At 43.2% G+C, this 19,299-nt stretch overlaps 1 protein-coding gene across 6 annotated transcripts in view; it reads left to right on the top strand.

Annotated features, from left to right (window-relative positions):
* LOC128838332 (protein FAM13A-like) overlaps positions 1-19,299 on the top strand; it is a 359,314-nt gene that overhangs the window by 208,414 nt on the left and 131,601 nt on the right. For 5 of the 6 annotated variants that reach the window (XM_054030435.1, XM_054030434.1, XM_054030432.1 and 2 more), the window contains one exon: positions 3,351-3,431. The exons of the other annotated variant lie outside the window; for it this stretch is intronic. In XM_054030435.1, the coding sequence (XP_053886410.1) occupies positions 3,351-3,431 (81 nt within the window). The remainder of the gene's footprint in view (positions 1-3,350; positions 3,432-19,299) is intronic. 6 annotated transcript variants of the gene reach the window in all.

Below are 19,299 nucleotides of genomic sequence, written 5' to 3'. Positions count from 1 at the left end.
ATCAGCAATGCAACCCAACAGTTAGGAATTGGAAGTGAAGAATGCTTTTATTGAGTTTGAATTGCGGAGGGAATCTAAGCAGGCAGAATATAATTTCTCCAGTGAGAGTCTGGCCAGATTACCACTCCTTCCAAAAAAATATAGTGGGCTTTTTAATTACCAGAAACCGTCAAGACCTCAGTCTTACCGTATATCTCAGGTGAAAGATGACACTCCAGTAGCAGGGTGCCTCTCAGCAAAATGCTAAGGCCTTGGTTGAGTGCTGACTTGGATGGAAAAGTGCAACCTGGCTCCCAGCCACACACACTTTTTTTCCTTTGGAGGTCTCCCACCCAAATATCTTTTTAGCAGAACACTTTAAATTTGTAATAACTGAGCAGCTGACAGCACAGAAGGGTGTCATTACATGTAAATGCTTGCACTGAAACACAACAGAACCTGCTTAAGCAGTGGGTTGAACAGGGCTTGATTCTGCTCCACGTTTAGCTATAGGAGATGTGGCAAAGCCATGTAATTGTCCTTTTCTTCCCCTTTTAGTGACAGAGCAGACCTCCCCTGTTTGCCTGGATGCAAAATACCAAGTAAACTCTGTTTATAAAATTACAAGCAATTTCTAGGTACATTCCAATGAGTAGCAGGGGAGGGGAAGTTAGTTAGGGGATTTAAAACTGTAGAGTGATATGAAAACTGGTCTCCTGTCAGCTTTTTCTTTTTATGTGGAATATACTTTTCCCTTCACCCATTTCTACTGTTCAACTAAATGGTTCCACTTCACATAGGGGATTAGCTGGCAAAACAGATTTCTGCATTTTGTGCTTCAAATCACAGCAGTATTCTAGCAGAAATGTGTATGCTGCTAGCACAGCGTTATGTCCACTGTTGGTCTATGAATGCTTAGTTAGATTTTTGTGAGAGAACTATCAAGGGCAATTGTGTTTAGAAATGAAATCATTTGGGGCCTGATCATCAGGATGCTGAGCGCTCTGGGCCCAGTCCAGCAAAGCAAAATACTTAAGCATGTGCCTTACTTTAAGAGCATGAGTGATCCCATTGACTTCAATCTTAGCCACATGCTTAATTACTTAATTGGATCAGGGCAGGGGGCTCAGTCCTTGCAGAATCAAGCATGTTATCTCCAGGTAGAACAATGAAGGTGGATGTTCAAAAGTAGTTAGCATTGGTCTAATTTTGCTCCCATTTAAGTCAGTGGTAAAACTCCATTTCCACTTTATACTTTTGCAAACTCCATCTGGATTACTGGAAAGAAAAATGTTTTTAAAATAATAGTCTCAGCCCTCTTCTCGCAACTGTCTAAAACAGCCTAAACACTTCTATGACAATGGCCAGAAAGAGTTGCCCAAAACTGTCCCAGTGGGAGTCTGGTGGTGAAGTCCCTCACCTTCCCTCCCTAATTTTAATCAACCAAACTTCCCCCTCACTCATCTCGGCTGAGATACTGGGCATTATACATGTAACAAACACAAGAGAGTTGTCCCTCCACTGGTCAGGAAAAGAAAGACCCGTGTTCTAGTCCCAAATGTGTCTCTTGCCCCGGAGAAGCTTTTGAAGTTTTGAACAGCTTCCTTCTACTTATGTCCAGTTTAATATTTTTCCATGCCATTCTAACATTGTACTAAGGCTAGGTTTTCTAAAGGGCTCAGCATTGCTCAACTCTTCTCCCATTGAAGTCAGTGGGAATTGATCCTGTTTGAAAACCCCACCTTAAGGATATAGTAGCGCTGATAAACAGTGCAGGCTTTCTTTTCTTTCTGTATTACCATATTTGGACAAGACAACAACAGGTCTCTCCCATCTGGGCCAAAGAGCAATCAGTGTTTATGATAGCAGACTCAAATAAGAGAGCAGAGAGCAGTGTGGGGAAAAGCACCTGTGGATATCTTTCTTTGGCTTTCTGGGTAATGTTTCCTTGTTTAGTACTTCAGTGTTGTCCGCCAATGAGCAGATGGGCATATTTATAATAGGAGCAAAAAGTGATTCAGCCAGGATGACATTTTAAGATGAGAGCTGACAGGAAATGAGCAATATGAGATGTGTAAGGGAAAGTTTACAAGCCTCCAAACACTTCACCTACAGTAGTGTGTTGAATGCCAAGGGGGGGAAGGAATGCTATGATGTTTAGTCTATGTATAAGTCAAATAGGAACGGGAAAGATCAGATGATCCTCAGATAATCACATGTATAATTTTGGCATCTCTTTCTAATGCTCTTGACTCAGCAGCTTTAAGTATTATTATTATTATTATTATTATTATCATTATTATCAATAATAATTAATTATTTGTATTACTTTAGTACAGGGGTAGGCAATCTATGGCACGCGTGCCGAAGGCGGCACGCGAGCTGATTTTCAGTGGCACTCATATTGCCCGAGTCCGGGGGGCTCTGCATTTTAATTTAATTTTAAATGAAGCTTCTTAAGCATTTTAAAAACCTTATTTACTTTACATACAACAATAGTTTAGTTCTATATTATAGACTTATAGAAAGAGACCTTCTAAAACGTTAAAATGTATGACTGGCACGGGAAACCTTAAATCAGAGTGACTAAATGAAGACTCAGCACCCCACTTCTGAAAGGTTGCCGACCCCTGCTTTAGTACCTGGGAGCCCTATTAATGGACCAGGATCCCACTGTGCTATACACTGTACTTATGTAAAACAGAGTTATGGGGTTAGTGTTGTTAATACAAAATCGTTCATTTAGCTGAAGCACTTGCAAAATTATAAAGCAATAGCTAGTGGTGTTACTAAAGTCAGGTCTACACTGCAAAGTTTTGTTGGTATAGCTTTATTAATTAGGAAAGTGAAGATCAGATCACTAACCATCATAGCTACGCTCCCTCCCTCCATGTAGACACAACTTAAACCGAAGTAGAAATTGCTAGTATAGTTTGTCACTGGGGGAGCTAGTTTAACGAGCCCTTAATATAATCCTGAATAAATACACAGATCTGCATATGTACAAATGATGTAAACTTCGGCTGTACCGTATGTGAAGTGATAGATTATTTAAATTCAGTGTATTGTGAGAATAAAATAGAATACTTCAGGTATAGCACAGCTCAACTATGATTGAATCAGAGAGCAGATCTTTTCCTCCCTCCTTCCATCTCTATTTCTCGAGTACCTTCTTTAAAGATAACTGCCACATTTTTGTCACTGAAATCATTAGGGAGCTTTGCCTATTGTGTATATATAAGCAGGCAGGTGCTTGGCAGTAATGCTGAGTGATCTGAGTAAATAGAAATAGTTATTTGTGTGTGTGTGTGTGCATGTTTAGTTTTAAGTGTTTTTATTGTCTGTTTATTTTTGGGGTCTCCTTATATTAGGCCAGTTGTGAGCAGTCCCTGCCTATCAATCTGACAAGAGCTTTAGAAAGAGAGGCACCGAAGTCAACGCTACGAAGCAAGGTACAGTAAAATGGGCATATTCGCAGACATACCATTCTGTTGTTGTTCAGTTTCCCTGCCAGATGGGAAACAAGAATTTGGGGGGTAAAGGGAGTGAGAGTTTTCATGTTGCCAAGATCCCGTTGGTCCTCTTCTTCAGATTCCTCAATCCTCATGCTGCTTCTCATTAACTAGTCACACAATTGATCAGTCAAGTTTCACAGGAACTCTGTGTGATAGCTACATATTATAACCATTTTAAAGTTTGATAAAGTTGAGACCATGTTTAGAAGAAGGGCATGTTACAAGCAGGCAGACCTACTCCAGACAGGTTAAGTGTAGATATTTTTCACTATGGGGAGTTCACCAGATTCTGAACTATAGTGTTTTGATCTACACTACTTTTAGGGTGGGATTTTCAAAAGGGCTTAGCATTGGTGCAACTCTCCTCCCATTGTAGTCAGTGGCAAAACTCCCACTGACTTCAGTGGTAGCAGAGTTCGGCAGGCACTGTGCACTTGTGAAAATCCCATCATTAAATACATTTAAGGACAGATCATGCCTAATAGCACACTGGCCTGTGTTGGGGTCTGAGTGGCGTCACACCATGCCAGGGGCTATGCGGGAAGGCAGAATGCGTTCCTGGGTGCATAGGCTAAGCACAGCTGCTGCACTATTTCTTAAGAGAGTGCCACATGATCTTCTCTGCATTTCTGGCCATTTCCGCTGGTCTCTGCGGAGCGTGGAGGTTGGGGGCTTTGCCCCACCTCTACGGTACCTCTTTAGGTTGTGGCTTGCGCCCCAGGGTGTTCTAGAAGTAAGCAGTCTCTGTTCTCTGGACAGCCCAGTAACTGCAATCATGACTGGTTCCTGTGCAGGTACGAGAGGGGACAAAAGCTCTAGCTACCTGTTATACACCTTCTATCTCTCTTCTACGAGGTCCAAGCACCCTTGGACCCTGATTGTCTATACTTAGAGGGAACTAGCTTGCGTGTAGTTAATAGCACATTTCCAGTCATTAGAAAGGTCCTATATTGTGTACATAGGGAATCTCTGGGACAGTAATTGAATGAACTACGTAAGTAAATTTAAAAGTAAATAATTTACTGAAATGGCAAATACTTATTTTAAAATTCAAATTGATGTATTCTCTTTGGGCTGTTTCCCTATGGCAAGTTTCTGTTATTGTATGTGTGCTTGACTTTTAGATCAGCAGCACAACTTCTGCTTTTTCAGGGCTGACTCAAAGCAAGAGTAACATGAGATGCTAGTCTGGAGAGCCTGAATTTCTCCCACATCTAGGTCATGCTTTTCTTTGAGATCATGTTCTATTTATGGATTACTTTACAATAAATAGATAAATCAGACACCTGTTCTTAAACCACTCAGAGAGAACAATAAAGGTCCTTAGTGTTGATCCTAGCTTTGCTGTTCCATAAACAAACCCGCATTACGGCACATACACCTAGCTTTCTGGTAAGTTGCAAGGAATTTTAGCCATGCATTTGCTTTGGCAATGTTTGTTTGCAGGTTTTATTTTAATTTTGATACTGATTCCTTATTTAGCATGACTTTGAGGGTATAGACAGTATTTGGTCCTGCCATGCAAGCAGGAGACTGGACTCGATGACCTCTTGAGGTCCCTTCCAGTCCTTGAATCTATGAATCCTTATCTAGCATGACTATGAGGGTTTGTCTACATGGTAGTGTAAGCCCCGGGTTAGTGGGACTCGAATCAACAGACCCTGGGTTCAAGAACCCAGGGCTTGAGTGTCTACATTGATTGTTAACTCTGTTTTAAGAATTTTCTAACCCGGGCTCGAGCTTGGATCTCTGTTGTCCATGCTGCAGCACGCAGACTCAGACTCCCTAGCGCCCTCCTGAAATGTGGCTGCTCTAGCCCTTTGATTGTGATGCATTGTGGGAAAACGTGACTGTCCATCCTGCGTGTTACAGGAAGTTTGAACAGCCTGCCAACACATCCTGCCAAGCAGTCATTTTGGTCTTTGCACTCCTAGCTACTGGACCCAGCAACACGGAGGAGGCATCTTTTGATGAACTTTTCTTGCTTGCACTTTCACTCCTCTGTCAGGATGCGTGAGATGCGGGTCGATGTTTCAGCAGTGTTTTCTGAGCCACCAAAGGCACCTCATAGAGCTTATGATGGAGAAGGAGAAGCACACAGACCTGCAGACTCAAACTAGTTGATGCTGCATATGACACTTGGTACAGCCACTGATGCCCCCTAGATAGACAGCCACTTCTGAAGCATTGCCACAAGCACAGACTGGTGGGATCCCATTGTCGTGCAGACCTGGAATGACCAGCAGATATTCCAGAGCTTCCGCATGAAGAAAGGTACATTTCTGGAACTTTGTGAGCCGCTTACCTCAACCTTCCAGGATAAAGACACACACATGAGAGCACCCTCGCTGGTCCAAAAGCGGATTACTATAACTGTCTGGAACCTGGCTACCCCAGACTGCTACAGGTCCATTGCTAACCAGTTGGGTGTCAGAAAGTCAACTGTGGGTAAAGCAGTGGCAGAGGTTTTCTGAGGCAATCAGGCACGTGGTTTACCCCAACATGATGGGATATTCCTGAAGTAATTGCTGGCCTTGAGAGAATGAGGTTTCCAATCTGCGTCGGGGCCATTGGTGGGACTTGTGCCCATAGTTTGCCATCCTCGAGTTGTACATGAGTACATAAACCACAAAGATGTAGGCTTTTGTGAATCACAGAGGTCGAATTATGAATGTCAACGGGGGTGCACTGAAAAAGTTCATGATGCCAGGGTTTTTTGCCGGTTGGGAGTCTACATTCATGGACAGGCTGGGACACTATTCCCACCAAATGACATTGTCATAAATTGAATTACTGTCCCCACCGTTGTTTTGGAGGACCCTGAGTACCTCCTTTTGCCTGGGCTAATGAAACTGTGCCCTGATTTCCGAGGCCCTGACAGAAGACAGTTTAATTACACTCTGAGCAGGTGTAGAATGGTGGTTGACTGTGCTTTGACAGATGGCAGATCTGTATGGATTCCATATCAGTGCTGTCTGCATTACTGTAGCTTGCTGTGTCTTTGTGCTGCCCGAGGTGAGCCATGTCGCCCTGAATGGATGTGTGACAGCAAGGGGCTGCTGAATGCAACAGGTCACTTCACTGTCTTCACTCGGCACCTGCCGCTGGCTTCCATCCAGGGGGGGCTCCAGGCACCAGTGCAGCAAGCACGTGCCTGGGACAGCAAGCCGCGGGGAGCGGTGTGCTGGTCACCATGAGGGCGGCAGTCAAGCAGCCTTCTGCAGCATGCCTGCGGGAGGTCCGCCGGTCCCGCGGTTTCGGCGGAAATTCGGCGGCAGATACGCCGAAGGCGCGGGACCGGCAGATCACCCGCAGAAACGCCGCCGAATCCGCGGGACCAGCGGACCACCCGCAGGCATGCCGCCGAAGGCCACCTGACTGCCGTGCTTGGGGCAGCAAAAAACATAGAGCTGCTCCTGCTTCCATCAGGCCTCATGCTGGGTTCTGGGGCCAGTAGGCACCATCCTGGCTGACCGGGTCATCATGCACCACCATTGACTCCGTGCTTGGCACAGCACCCAATCAGACTCCTTATAAAACAGGTGTGGTGACGGGTTGCCCGAGGTGGGTTTCTGGTCTCTGATTTTCCTGTACTCAATCTTGAGATGCTTAATCCACTCCCTGCACTGGTCATTGATCCAGTAAATTTGCATCATTGCCAGTTTCTTCACTATTTGCTGGTATGCATAGTCATTCCTGGTCCTCTTACTGAAGTCCGCTGTTTTGCTGGCCTTGCACCTGTGACCATGAAGCTGCTTGCTTCGCGAAAGATGACTTCTGGTCAGTCTCTGTTGTCGGCACAGAAGGCTCTCTCCTGGTGTGTTTGTAACCCGGTGTTCAGAAGCCAATGGAAGGTTAAACGCTGACTCACCGAGCTGCTATACTCTACTAAGGGGGATTGCTGCTTCTTCCCTGGAGATTGGAGATTCTTGGGCTAGAGAGGAAGTTGGCCCAGGGGATTTTGGGATAATTTTGACGGCCTCCCAGGACCTGAGTTGTGGGGACTGCCACTAAACTGCAAAGCAATCGGCTCAAACCGCGGGTCCTGGCTTGACTTGGGCTCAAACCCTCTACCCCTGCAGGGTCCAAGCCCTAACCTGAGAGATTTGTGTGTAGAAGGAAATGGGGTTTTGGGCTCAAGTCTGGTCTCAGCCAGGGCTTACGTTGCAGTGTAAACATATCCTGACAGTCATGAGATCTTGAATCATTCTCATTAACTTTGCTTATGGCATCTTCGCTCTTAAGGTGTCAGATATGACAGATGCTGAGTGTGTGCAGATGGCTATGGTAGATGGAAACACATGTGGGTCTTTTGTCTCCTGAACCCACTTGTTGAACTAATAACAATGGGGGTTACAGTCACAGAAAGGGGAGAGCAGAAAATGAGCCACCCTAAAATATTGTGGATGGGCCCTTTCCAAACTCAGGAAATACAAGCTCAGCACGTGCTTGCAGTATTGTCTGTTTAACCCTTCCTGCATTCATTATTGAACGCCCCTTGATTACCAAAATGCATGTTTTGCTGTATGAATATGGAAAAGTCTCTCTGCCTCACCCATATAATTAAATAAAATCCCTATCTGGCAACTGTGGAGAGAACACTTTTTTAAGAACAGAGGAAAATGACAAATTTTAAAAGGTGACCAATTAAGGGCAACTTGGCAACAGGGAATTTTATACGTGTAGCAAAACTTTTTTGTAGATGCTTTGCATTTCCTTATAAAAATACTGCTACATTCTCTAGCACCAGTCTCCAACATTCCAGCTTATCAGACTGTATGTGTTTTGTTGCAATATCTATAACAAATGAAGTAGATTAAGGCTTTGTCAAAGCAGAGCAAAGTCCCGTTTATTTTTTTAGTAAGAGATATGGTCTCAGGTAAAAGGTCGCATATATAAATAATCTTGGGAGGACAAAAGGAAATGAAAGAGGAACTGAATGTGGGTATTCATTACGCAGTGAAACAGTGGTGATATATATTTGAAAGCTATTTGGCTGTGCTTTTTATTACTTCCATCTCAAAAGTCTGTTGAATTTTTGGAAAGATTGTAATATAGGTTCTGATGCACCCTAGCTTTTCTTCCCAGGCCTCAGTAGCAATTGAGATGAAATCAGCATGTTTAAAACAGGAGTTTTTATACTTCATTATATGGCTTGTTAATCATTCTTTTATCTAAACAACTTTGCTTACATAATTTCCTCTTTCAACAAGGATGTTTTCTTCTTTTTCTGTGAAGCCGAAAACAAATAGGATTACATAGTGGGGGATGTGGAGCGGAACACTAGTAGCAACAAATGTTTTTTATTGTTTATGTTAAATCACTGTACATGTTTGTTTTTACCCAGAAGAAAATTGTACCGCAGTGGTGGTTTCATGAACTGATAAATGAATAAAAATGAGTTAAGAATATAAGAATAGCCATAGTAGGTCAGACCAACGGTCCATCTAGCCCAGCATCCTGTTTTCTGACAGTGGCCAATGCTGGGTGCTTCAGAGGGAATGAACAGAACAGGGCAATTTATCTAGTGAACCATCCCCAATCATCCAGTCCCAGCTTCTGGCAGTCAGAGGTTTAGGGACACTCAGAGCATGGGGTTGTGTCCCTGATTACCTTGGCTAATAGCCACTGATGGAGTTGTTCCTTTAGGCTAGCTTTCTGGATTCCTGGGCAGACCTTTGTTTTGAGAGAACTCTGCTGCACCCCTCTCTCTCACTCTTTTTTTTTTTTTAGGTCAGCATTTTAACTTAAGGACTTATTGCTATAAGAATAAAGTTGCCTGTGTTTGAACATGGTTCTTTGTGCTGAGAAGGGAGTGTTAAAACAGGGGGCTGGAAGTCGAGGCTCTTGGATTCTGTTCCAAGCGCTCTTTGACCCTGGCCAATCTATTCAGGCTCAGTTGTTGTTTTTTTCGAAGGAGCCTAAGGGAGTCAGATACCCAAATCCCATTGAAATTTGATGAGTTATGCACCTAATTCCCTTAGGCTCCTTTGAAAATCCCAGGCTTAGCCTCTTTGTACCTTAATTTAGCTGCTGTAGAATAGGTAAAGATTACTACCATCTCACAGGACTGCTGTGAGGCTTAATTCATTAGGGCTCAATAGTGAACCACTTTACACAACCATGCAGGGGAAAGAGGTGGAGTAAACTGCCCTCTTACTTCCTTGGGTGAACTACCTGCACTGCATGGGTGGGGGAGAAGAGCTTCCATGAAGTAGCTACTCCGTCTTATACCCCCACATTGCCACTGGGGCAGTAGTCTATACCAGGTATAGGTCTGGCACAGATTCCCCCCCCGCCCCATCCACACACACACACTTTGCAGAAACCGTGTGGCATATTCGCTGCTGATACAATGCCAGCACAGCTCCATTGGCTTCAGAGCAGCAGCCCCACGTTGATATCAGCAGGGAATTTGGCTCTATGTCTTGAAGAGAAAGTGTTGGTAAAGGTTTGTTTGCTTACTGACTGATTCTATGTGAGCAGCTCAGACTGGAGAAACCAGTTATTAAGCATTTGGAGATTAAGTTTGCAAATGTCAGTGCTAATCTAAGTTTTCATTAAAAAGGGAGAGGGCCATGATGGTTGGTCAAATAATACTCATAGAATAACTATTCAACATGTTTGTGGGTATATTTAAAATATCATGGCTGCTCTGCATTGTGGTGTCAGAAATGCATTGGTTGTGATTAGATCAACGGCAATAGGGAACAAAGGTTGGTAAGCACAGTTTGTTTTGATTTATTGGTGGACATTAACTTGCTTCGCTAAATACTATGGAGGTAACAAGACAGGGTTTACAGGCAGCTTTGCCAGCGTCCCATTTCCAGCCCTATTTTCAACCCCCCTCCTCCTTCCTGTGTTAATTCCGTTAAGTAACCTCTTTTTGGCCTCTCAAAACGCCATGCTTAGTCTCAGAGGAAGGATATTTATTTATTTATATTTTGCCAGGTTCCAAGGAAACTGACCCAGCTGAATGGAGTCAGGGGCAAGTCACATTTGAAATGTTGACAGAAGGATCTAACGTGTTTTAGTATCTGTTAATACCTAAAAAGAGCTTAGTTTTAAAACCTCAAACTTAATATAAACGTAATGCACTTAACTGACTGCAATGCAAAGCAGTGGTGTGCTACAGATCCAGAAGATCTGTCAAGTTTTCCTTTATAACTCTGCTCTTTTATGGAGAGGCTTTTATAGCTCTGAGGTTACACTATATTAAAGGTTATTGCCTGGCAGGCTGTTTACACTTGTTCGGCATTTTGTTTAAAAGGGCAAAAACAAATGTAATATCCTGTCCAGTTTGAGTTTCATATCATAACAGGACAATAATGCAAGATACAAATATGTAATATGGACTATTCCTACTGAGTAATGACAGCCTAAAAAGGAACCAATGCAGGCCGTACTGTCAAAACTAAATAAATAAATACATGGCTGCAGATCTGCACTATTCAAAGTCTTTTTGTCATTGCTCTTTACTGTCCTAATGAAGAACCCACAGACATATTAACACCCCTTTTGATATGTGGATATCTCAGACCCATCACCAAGCCAGCAGCTTGGCTTCAGTCCAGTCTTCGCTGATGTGTGTCACAGATGAATCTAGTGGGTGCATAATCCCTGAGAGAACTCAGCCCCAGGAGGATCCCCAGTGCATTAGCACCTAAGGGGAAGGCCATGGGAGGAGCAGTTGAGCAGTGGAGCCAGAGAATCCATTGGGATGCAGATTCTCCTTTTCCTCCCCAGCTCTGAGAGTGTAAGGGGGTGTGGAGCCTGCTCTGCAGCCTGAAGCAGGATTCCCAGGGCAGTTGGCAACTGGGGCTAGTAAGAAAGGATTTGCCCCATAATTATAAAGCACTTACTGAACGTTAAGTCATTGGCTAGATGACTGAGTCCCATCCTGCTTTCTGAGCACTGTCAGCTTTGGGCAATTAGAAAAATTATTCTGATTGCTCCCCCATCAAGAATTTGCATGCCCATATGCAAAAGGACCACACTCAATTTTCTGGAAAGGTAGCAATCCATATACCTCACTCAAAAACTGTCTGGATAAGAAGTGGGATAGCCTGAACTGATGCAGACTCAGTTGATTCTGTGCCTGTGTGGACACAACAGGCTGGCATAGTTGATGCACTTTCAACTTTAACAGCTGTCATCTTTATCAGTGATCAGAGCTAACAGCGATCGGAGCTGTCAGGGAACCTCCTTAGTTTGCTAACTGAGGGGCCCCACTTTGCCCGCCTCCCTGGCACTCCCCCTTCACACATGCCATCCTCTCCAGATTTACTCTGCCAGCCGTGTCCCCCTTTCATCTCCCTATATGACCTCCTGCTCCCACCCCCCAGCTCTTACCACTCCTCGGCCTGTAGTCAAGCTGTGGATCACAGGCTAAGGCCTTGGCTACACTTGCAAGTTACAGCGCTGTAAAGCCTCCCCCAGCGCTGTAACTCACTCCCCGTCCACACTGGCAGGGCACTTACAACGCTGTATCTCCCTGGGTACATCGCTGCAGGTACTCCACATCTCCGAGAGGAATAACAGCTGCAGCGGAGTGGCTACAACTCACTGGTGTGAGTGTAAACGCTTGGAGCGCTGTACTATCACCTTGTCAAGTGGCCAATCCTCTCCATTGTTGTGACCGGCTGCAGGAATGCGGAAGTGCCGGTTTCAAAGCTCATACCACAGAGAAAAGCAAACAGTTTGCAGCTTGCTTTGAGTGAGTAAATGAATGAGCAGGGGGCTGGGAGTTCGGAACTTGCAAAATGGAGAGCTGACATGCTCCAAAAAGCACTCTCTCTCCCCCCACACTCCCTCTCACAATCCACCCCACCCCCGATTTTGAAAAGCATGTTGCAGCCACATGAATGCTGGGATAGCTGCCCATAATGCACCGCTCCCAACACAGCTGCAAATGGCAGTGTGGACAGACTGCAGCGCTTTTCCCTACTCAGCTGTAAGAAGCCAGGTTTACCTCACAGCGCTGTACAGCTGCAAGTGTAGCCAAGGCCTTAGACGGCATGCCCTGCACAGTATTCCCCTTTTTCCCTTGCCATTCTCCCCCACATATGCTGTTCCATTATCACCTCTAGAAACACCCTGGGCTCTACTCTCCTCCTTTCTACCTGTCTTCTCACATTAAGGGATTATTCACCTACAAAATAAGTAGGACGAAAAGTATTACTGAAGTGGTGTAATCTTTTCTAAGCAGGGAGATCTCTGTAGTTAATGTTTTAAAATAATATCCAAGTGAGTTCTCTAATGCATTGAAAAAGCAGAAACTGCATTTAGAGCCACTTACGGATTGCGTGAAGAACTTGGAAGTATGAGAAAGATTCTTGGCCAGCAAGATGTTTATGGTGGTGGGGAGAAGGAGCTTATTGCTTGAGGAAATATACAGTCAGCATGATCTAGGGCAGTGCTTCTCAAAGCCGGTCCGCCGCTTGTTCAGGGAAAGCCCCTGGCGGGCCGGGCCGATTTGTTTACCTGCTGTGTCCGCAGGTTCGGCCGCTCGCAGCTCCCACTGGCCGCGGTTCGCTGCTCCAGGCCAGTGGGGGCTGGGGGAAGGGGCTTTCCCTGAACAAGCGGCGGCCCAACTTTGAGAAGCACTGATCTAGGGTACAGGACTGGGACCCGGGAGAGCCAGATTCTCTTCTTGGCTTTGCCACTGACCTGCTGTGTGATCCTGGGTAAATCCCTTCTCTTTCTACTTCCACTCTTTATCTGGCTTGTCTCTTAGACTGTGAGCTCTTCAGGGCTCCATCTTTCACTATTATTATTTATTTATTATTTGTATTACCATAGTGCCTACGAGCCATAGCCATGAACCAGGACCCCGTTGTGCTAAGAGCTGTACAAACCCAGAGCAAACGGACTGTCCATGCTCTATAGAGATTAGCTTTACTTTGTACAGTAGGAAGCACATTGGTTGGGGTCTCTAGATGCTATTGTAATGCAAATTATAAATAACGATGATAGCCATTTTGAGCCAAATACATGGTCCAGAAGGGGTTAACCAAAGCTTTTGTTGCAACAGAAGGTCAATTAAAAAAAAAAGTGCTCTAAAAGTGTCTCAGTTCATGAGCAAGTATGTAAGGGATGACAGAGCTGTCACTTCATGCTGACAGATTTGTGACAGGAATCACTGCTTATCCAAGAAAGCAAGTTAAATGTACAGTTCTCTGCCATTCCTTATTACTTTGCACCTACCTGCTTGCCAGGGGAGTGCTGTTAAGTGATATGACCCAAAAGGTGAGTTCTGACAATTTACCATAAGGAAATTAGCTATTTATTTCAGCCTACCAAGATGTGGACTTACATTGTGGGATTTTATTACTGGCAGCAAACCTTACATGGAAGAAGTCTCTGCAGGTGGTGATGGGGCCTGCTTCCCCATACCCATTTGGCAGGGTTGTTTTTTTTTTTTTTTTGGTAAGAGCCCTTGCAAATGATCAGGATAGTGGGTAATTTTCCAAATGTAAACAAGCTGATTACGCAGGTCAGGAATTTAAACATAGTAGAGAATGTACGTGCAGAGGTCATCTGGAACTGCTGTTAACACAAAACAAAACTCCTGCCTTTCAGATGCTAGCCTGAAGTCTGGGTGTATACAGCATGGTTTTTCAAGGTTTTTGGCAAGGGTAAGGAGAGGATGCAAGTCATCAGTCTTTTCCTCCCACCCCCAGTGAGACTGTTTGGAAATCTAATGCAAATATTACTTAGCTTTGGTAGTCTAGAAAGCTGAAGATGGGGAAGACATGCAGGAAGGGAATGCTTAAGAGTAAAATATAGCAACATAGTGGGATGTCATCTTTGGTAGGGAATCCATCATTCGTTATTGCTGTCTGTTAAACCTTGATACAGTATTTTAATGTGGTGCTTGCCATGCACCTGTGAAGTATCATAGCACTTTCCAGGAGTTTTACCAACACTGAGTGGAAATATTCGTTTAGAGCCTGGCCAGCAGAAATTCTCCAATTTGGTTTATCAACCAAACTTGTAATCACATCCAAAAAAGATATTAAGTTAATTTGACAGGATTTTCTATAAACCCATGTTGATTTGCATTAATTACATTTCACTCCTTTAGATCATTATTAATTGAGTCCTGACTCAGCTACTCCATTATTTTGCCTGGGATTGATATCAGGGTGGCAGGCCTATATTACCTGGGTCATCCTCTTTACCGTATTTCAAAATTGGCACAACATTAGCTTTCTCCCAGTCTTCTGGAACTTCCCGGTGCTCTAAGGCTTATTGAAAATCAACATTAATGGGCCAGCAAGCTCCTCAGCCAGCTCTTTTAAAACTCTTGGATGAAAGCTGTCTGGACCAGCTGATTTGAAAATGTCTAACTTTTTAGTAACTTCCATTTTAACATCCTCCAGAGATACCAGTGGAATGGAAAGAGTGTTATCACCACATGATGAGACTACATCATTTGTTTCCCTCCCAAATACAGAACTGAAATATTTATTTAACACTTCTACCTTTTCTGCATTGTTATGGATAATTCTACCATTTCCGTTTCTAGTAATGGACTGATACCATTGTCAGGATTTTTTTGGTTCCTAATATATTTAAGAAACTCCTGATTGTCCTTAACTCTACTGGCCATAGATTTCTCCTTGTGTCTCTTGGCTTCCTTTATCAATTTTCTACCATTCCTAACTTCTGATTTATATTCATTACTATCAACCATCCCTTTTGTCCATTTGTAATGTGTATAAAATGTGTGTGTGTATGTGTATATATATATATATACACACACACACACATTTTTATTAAATAATTAATATATATTAATTTGTTACAGCTGCCTTCGCTTCCCCTCTAAACCAGGTTGTTTTTTTAATCATCATAGCAGCCTGTGTGATTTTGTGGCATCTAGGAAGGTATTCTTAAATGATTTCCAATTGTCATTCACATTTTTCTGATTAAATTCTTCCTCCCAGCTGATTTGGCTCATACTTGTTTTCAGGTTTGTGAAATTGGTCCTATTAAAGCACCAAGTATATATATCACTGGTCTGGACTTTATTTTGCTTGCATATATCAAATCATGATCACTTGTACCTAAGCTACCATTAAATTTTAGTTGTGTGATCAGTTCTTCTTTATCCGTTATGACAAGGTCTAATATAGAATTCCTCTATGTTGGTGGCAATACTTTGTGAGTTAGGAGATTGTCATCTATAACATTTAGAAATTCCAAAAAGTTTTAGTACTGGCAGCATGAGACCTGCAGCATACGTCACTCAGATTGAAGTGCCCCATGGTCACACCGTTCTTTGTAGATAGGTGCTTAATGAAGCCGTCATCCTGCTCCCTAGTTTGATTTGGTGGTCTGTAGTAGACACCAACTAGTACCTCATATTATGCTTTATCCGTTAGGACCTAGATCCATCTGAGTTATCAGTGACTCAGAAACAGGTAATGTCAGTTTTGACATGGTGCCACTCCCCCTCCCCCTCCCCTTTTGCCAACTTGAGACTTCCTAAATTGGTTATAGATTTTAACAGTCCAGTGGTGCTAGTCATCCCACCAGGTTTCAGTAATACCAATTAGAGTGAATTTATGCTCTTAAATGAGCAATTCCTGTTCCTCTTGTTTGTTACCCGGGCCCTGAGCATTGGTGTACAGGCAAATCAAGAAGTTCTCCTCTTCATGTCCTTTGGTTCCTTGATTAATTTTGTTCTTAATATCTCAATTTTGTGCTTAGTGTTAATATCTCCCTTCTTCTTACCATTAGTTTAACCCCTCCTATAGCTAGCCTGTTTACTCTTTAAGCCCTGAGTTTCCAGCGGGACTGAAAAACAAAAGAAACCCATTAACAAAAGAGCAATGACGGATATAAAGAATAACACTAGGCAAAGTGACGGTAATATTGGCTAGTTGATATATAAAAGCAAAATTGACAGTAGCAAGGAATCTAATAGACTTTTTCTTTAAGTTTGAGTCAATATATGAACACGAATATCCTACAGATGTTAGGCCTTCAGGTCCCATGTTTTCATTTTTGTTTGTGCCCTTATTTCTGGTCTTAAAGAAGCTGGACTTGTTAACAATCATTGAAACCAATAAGAATGTTTCTGCTGACTTCAACAAGTAAAGGACTGGGCCATATTACAAATAGGTACAATTCTGTCACTTCTTACTCTGACAAAACTCCTGTTACTCATTTATTTAGTTCTGTGAACTCTCATTGATTTGAATGGGTGTTTTGCCTGGATAAGGAGTGCAGATCATGGCCATAAGTGACATGCAGAGGAGGGCCCTAGGAAAAATTCAACATTTCAGCAAACCATGATGTAGGATTTCTCTTATCATCCCATGGCTGAGCAGATTTTCTGCAAGCAATTTGTCCTAATGAGTTGCCTCTGCTACCTGTATGACCTACATTTAGCACTTGCACACCACCAGAATAATAATAATTAATAATCTGAAGTAGTCACAATGGATGCTGATTATTGGCTGTTTTAACATATTCTGAAAACAAATGTACAAATTATAGTAAAGGAATCTTCAAGCAGAGACTCTGAAAAGATCAGCCCCAGTGGTAACAAATAGCAATATGACCACCAAAGGGTAGGCTTGAGAGGTAAGGAAACATGCCAATCGTATATTTCCATCCTTCCTTTTAGCAAAGTGCTTTTGCTATAAGTATGGAAATAAGATTTCTGCACTAGTAAAAGAAGCAGATGTGCCAGTACAACAGAGCTGCTCCACTGAAGTCCATGTATGTAGGTTTGAAAGGCCAGAATACACCTCTGGGAAACTTGTCTGTCTCCATTTATGGTGTTGCTCAACTTACCATCATCACAAAGAATTACAGACTAATAAAAGTATTTGTGGTGCCTGACTGACATCATTGGCATTGTCCTATCCTGCACGATAAATCAAGAGACATGGGCAGGTCCTTCAAAGAAAGTGAATAGTTTATATTTACACCCTATTTTTCTCCTACCCCATACCATATATTAACAGCTCATTAAAAAGGGGAAGAAGCTAAAGCACTGAAATAATTATCCTGGGTTCAATTCTGGCACCGTTACTCACATTGAGTAGTATCTTATCCTTCCCAAACAAAACAGCAACAGAAACACATTTGCTTTGTCGCAGCTGTTAGTTTGTTGTGGCCGTCTGAATCAAGAGCAAAGAACCAGCGGAATAAAAGTGATCCACTATAAGACGTCCATTTTGCAGCCTCTCTCCTGTTTCTCAGTTGGAGAGACTATTTAAAGTGATACAAATATAATGACAGAATTAAGTTAACCAATTTAGGGTGATGATTAGGAAAATCTCCAGAATGGTGCGACTGTATAAAAATATGCCATGGGAAGAGGCAGAAGCTTCCATCTCTTGGAACTGTGACAAAATTCCTCCTCTACCTCGGTGGGTCTTGCGCTTATTGGCGGATTTTCTCACTTCACAGATTCATCATGTGGGTCGGGAAACAGTCCAGAGACCTTCCCCTCTGGTATAAGCCACAGTCCAGGTCAATTCCTCCTGTGTCTGATCAGGGGTTGGGAGGTTTGGGGGGAACCCGGGCCCGCCCTCTACTCTGGGTTCCAGCCCAGGGCCCTGTGGATTGCAGCTGTCTAGAGTGCCTCCTGGTACAGCTGCACGACAGCTACAACTCCCTGGGCTACTTCTCCATAGCCTCCTCCCAACACCTTCTTTATCCTCACCACAGAACCTTTCTCCTGGTGTTTGATAATGCTTGTACTCCTCAGTCTTCCAGCAATATGTCTTCTCACTTTCAGCGAGGTCCTTTTTAAACTCAGGTGCCCTGATTAACTAGCCTGTCCTAATTGATTCTAGCAGTTTCTTAATTGGCTCCAGGTGTCTTAATTATCCTGCCTGTCTTAATTGGTTCTAGCAGGTTCCTGATTACTCTAGTGCAGCCCCTGCTCTGGTCACTCAGGGAACAGAAAACTACTCATCCAGTGACCAGTATATTTGCCCTCTCCCAAACTCCTGTATCCCACTGGTCTGGGTCTGTCACATAACGTTTAGAGCTAGAGTGGACAAAGCATTGGAAAATACACTGTGGAGAATAATCTTATATTGACACAGGGTGAGCAGGGTGATCTCATACATTTTCTCCATCCCCAATTTTCATAACATTATGTTTTTAGTGTTGGCACACCTCTAATTTTAAGTAGGAGTTATGACAGACAAGTGACTCATCTCGTCAAGTGGGGCCAGATTCTTCTTTCACTAGCACTGGTGGAAGCTAGAAGTAATGCCCCTGAAGAGAATTTAAAACTGGGAGTTAAGTGAGAGAAGAATCAGAAACCCACTGAAGACGAGAACACCACAAAGATGACCATGTAAGACTCTGTTATTGCAGGAATTAAGTAGTACAATAATTGCTTTCATTATGCTGAACTGAGATGAAAAACAGAAAGAGCCTGAAAGCAGGCGACCCTTTGATAGTACACTAATAAGTGATTCATCATGGATACTAAACAGCACATTCTAGACAGATGCATTTTAATATAAAATTGCATTTCATTTATACAGGCTGACACTTCAGAATGAACTAGGGGTATGCACAAAGACAATACAACAAAAGCACTCAGGAATCCTTTAAACCAGGGGTTCTTGAAGTGGGGGTTGGGACCCCTCAGGGGGTTGCGAGGTTATTACATGGGGGGTCGTGAGCTGTCAGCCTCCACCCCAAATCCTGCTTTGCCTCCAGCATTTATAATGGTGTTAAATATATAAAAAAGTGTTTTAATGTATAAGGGGGGGGTTGCACTCAGAGGCTTGCTGTTTGAAAGGGGTCATCAGTACAAAAGTCT

The sequence above is a fragment of the Malaclemys terrapin genome, chromosome 5 (assembly GCF_027887155.1).
Source record: "Malaclemys terrapin pileata isolate rMalTer1 chromosome 5, rMalTer1.hap1, whole genome shotgun sequence".
NCBI lineage: Eukaryota > Metazoa > Chordata > Testudines > Emydidae > Malaclemys > Malaclemys terrapin.
This window is presented reverse-complemented; position numbering and strand designations above follow the sequence as displayed.